General features: G+C 42.5%; 1 protein-coding gene across 1 annotated transcript; it reads right to left on the reverse strand.

Moving 5' to 3' along the window:
• Positions 1 to 425: 425 nt before the first annotated feature.
• On the reverse strand, positions 426 to 1,977 carry LOC143875900 (Mitochondrial transcription termination factor family protein). Its single transcript, XM_077377484.1, has 2 exons — positions 1,054 to 1,977; positions 426 to 610 (listed from the first exon to the last, which is right to left on the reverse strand). Exon 1 carries the CDS (start codon positions 1,901 to 1,903, stop codon positions 1,061 to 1,063), a length of 843 nt encoding a protein of 280 aa, XP_077233599.1. The 5' UTR covers positions 1,904 to 1,977; the 3' UTR covers positions 426 to 610; positions 1,054 to 1,060.
• Between the last annotated feature and the right edge of the window lie 1,219 nt (positions 1,978 to 3,196).

Consider the following 3,196-nt stretch of genomic DNA (forward strand, 5'->3'; position numbering starts at 1 on the left):
TTGAAAATTGACTTTTATTAATCCATAGAATGTGAGGAGGGGACAAGGTGTCCCCATCCAGAATACATAGGCTCCAGCCCAATACACTTACATTAAATGAGTAATAATAGCAAATTAAGACTGCCCTTCCCCCAATCCCCTTACATTACCCGGTAAGCGAATTTGCATTGATTCGTGAAAAACGCCCTGTTTTGCCAACTCATCCACCCTTTCATTTGCGGTGGTGCGCCTTCGGTGGACGATTGTCGGACGGATCGTTCTTACAATATCCTTAATTTCCAATATATAATTTTGCAGGAGCCATGGCCCTTTTGAATTACCCAAAGCCCAGGATATTACATTCGATGAATCGCCTTGAACGATCAGGGGTGTAGAAAAGTGAGATACGTACCATTTTAAACCAAACAAGAGAGCTCTCACTTCAGTAATGATAAATCCAAAAAACTAGCATTCTATTTGTGTAGTGAGTATTCTAACATAGACCCATGGGTTACATAAATAAGGCTTCTCATTTGTCACTTTCTGGTGTTTTCTCATGTTACTCCGCTACCTGAGGTTGGGTGTTTGAAAGGTAGCTGGTTCCTTCACCGCTCCATGTTTAAGATGCTTGCTGTAAAACAAGAGATTGCATCGATGTGAAACAAACTCATAAAAAAAAAGAAAAAAATAAGGATTTTTGCAATGTAGGTATCTTGCATCGCATTGTATTTAATTATGTAGATCACTACCAGCTAGAGTTATAGTACACTAAATGAACTTATCCAATCCTCCTATCTACATTGTCTCCAATTAGAGGATTCTGATGAGGAAGGCTAGCACCATTTCACCGATGAAAAAATTCACACAGGGCGTCTTGTAGTGAACCCATCACTTGCTCTAATGAACTTGCCCTTGCGCATAGCATTTGGAATCCAGTTATTCTTCATTTAAACATTTCATCAAACATGATACTTAGAAACAAATAGATTGACAAATGAAGGAGACCGATAAAGACAGATTAGCAAAAATATACTTTAGAATGCCAAATTCAAGTACTGGCAAGATAAATCATACCCTTTCTTCACTTCCATTTCGCGTAAAACCGCCTGTCACTCCACAACAACATCCTCGGCAATGGGACCCGAACTTTCCTCTCCTTCAAATGCAAATGCCTTGGAACGATCCGTTTCTCCAGACTGAATGCAAAGTACTGAGGAAAAGCCTTCAATTCCTCAATTTCCCTCTCCATATCCTTCACCAAGTACTCGAACTTGGGCCTCAGATTATACTCCATGCTGTAACCGAAAATCGCGGGCATTCGGGCACAAATCCTGGCAGACTCCTCGTCCGAAAGCCCCAAGCTCTCAAGAAACCTAATCTTCTCAAGCAGCTTATTCACACGCGAATTCAAGAGATGAGCATTGAGAGTGGTTGGGGAATTGAGCTTTTGAAGACCCAATTCTCGGAGGAAGAAAAGCGTCGGCCGGAGACAGAATTCGACGTTGGAGAGAAGGATTTCCGGGCACCGGGAAATCAGACCACATGCTTCTTCAGGGGATGCTAAGAGGTCTTGGGTTAAAAAGGCGAAGACGGGGGCGAGATTTTGGAGGTCGGAGGAGAAGATTTCTGGGCAGAGGAAAAAGAGACGGGCAAAATGGGAATCGGAGAAACCCTGGGATTTGAGGTAATTCACGACGGATAGGATTTGGTCGAGGGTTTCGTGAGAGGGGGGTTTGGTGTAGGTGGTGCTTATGATGGATAGGGATTTGAGGTATTGGAGATTTTGACGGTAAGAAGTTCGAAATCGGAGGAGAAGGGGAGGGTGCAGAGAAGAATGAGGGTTGGGATTAGGGTTAGGGTTAAGGTTAAGGTTTCTGTTGCGGAAGGAGGAGAGGATGGAGAGATGGATAGAGTTGAGTAGCATTTTCTGCTGTGGGAAGAAAAAGAGAGGGTTGGATATGAGAGAACGAAGGCAAGTTTTTTCGCGGAAAGAAGGAAAAACCGTTGAAAGTTAGATTTGGGCCTTTTTCTTACTATTGACAATATAAGACAACGCAACACGAGATGAAATCATGTTAAGCCCATCGGGTTCGGGTTGGATCTGGCCCGACCCAAGTTACGTTTGCACACCGTGCACAGTGCGGAGAAATGTTAGGGATTCCCCGAAAAATGGGTGTCTTCTTAGCTGGTCAAGAAAATGTATTACTATTTATTCTCTTGGCAACTCCAAAATGTATTACTATTTACTCTCTCTCCCTCTCCCTCTCCCCATATCGTCCATGGCCTCTCCATAAGAACGTAATGACTTGGTATACATGACGACGCTAGCTAATGATGCCAAGAGGTACAACGACGAGGTAGATTTCATGACAACAGTTGCTAGAGGCGCCATCACCGGATTAACCTGCAAAGAGAGGAATCTACTCCCATCGGATACAAGAACCTGATCGGAGAGCTGAGGACTTCGTGTCAGATCCTCTCGTTGATCAAGCACAAGGGGGGAGATGAGGGGAACAACCAAGAGTTGGCATTGATTAGCGAATACTTGGAGACTATTAAAACTGAGCTCACATCTATTTGTTATGATGTTGTGGTCATCATTGATGAGCATCTAGCCCCTTCATCGTACGGTGGAGAATCAATATGGTGTGTTATTATAGTATGAAAGGGATTGTTATCGTTATCTTGCAGAGATTACTAGGGGCAGTGAGAGGAATATGGCTTCCACGAAGTCCCTAGAAGCTTACAAGACCGCTTATGATGCGGCGATGAAGGATCTACAGCCGGAAAATCCAATTCGATTGGCTTAGGATTGAATGTCTCTGTCTTTTACTTATGAAATTATGAACATGCATGAAAAGGCTTCAAACCTTGCTAAGCAAGCTTTAGATGAAGCTATTCCCAAGCTTCATATTGACAAAATAAGTGAAGTACGTTACAAGGATACCGTTCTGATCATTCATTTGTTGGAGGAAAATCTCACCTTGTGGGCAGATGGTGACACTGTGGAGAGGAGGAGGAAGTAGGCAATGCCTAAAACGAAGGTGACCGAATTTAATGTTTTAAAATTAAAGGAAAACTACTAAAAACCCCCTAGATTAAAACATATCTACTACCAGAATCCCCTCAAATTTTTCATAATCACCAGTATACAATTTTGAGTAGAAAATAATGGACATCATCCCACAGTATGACATGTACAATACTTTTTGAAAAA

Source organism: Tasmannia lanceolata, unplaced genomic scaffold (assembly GCF_043159265.1).
Source record: "Tasmannia lanceolata isolate RefF3 unplaced genomic scaffold, GAP_Taslan_0.1 ptg000004l, whole genome shotgun sequence".
In the NCBI taxonomy this organism is placed as follows: Eukaryota; Viridiplantae; Streptophyta; class Magnoliopsida; order Canellales; family Winteraceae; genus Tasmannia; species Tasmannia lanceolata.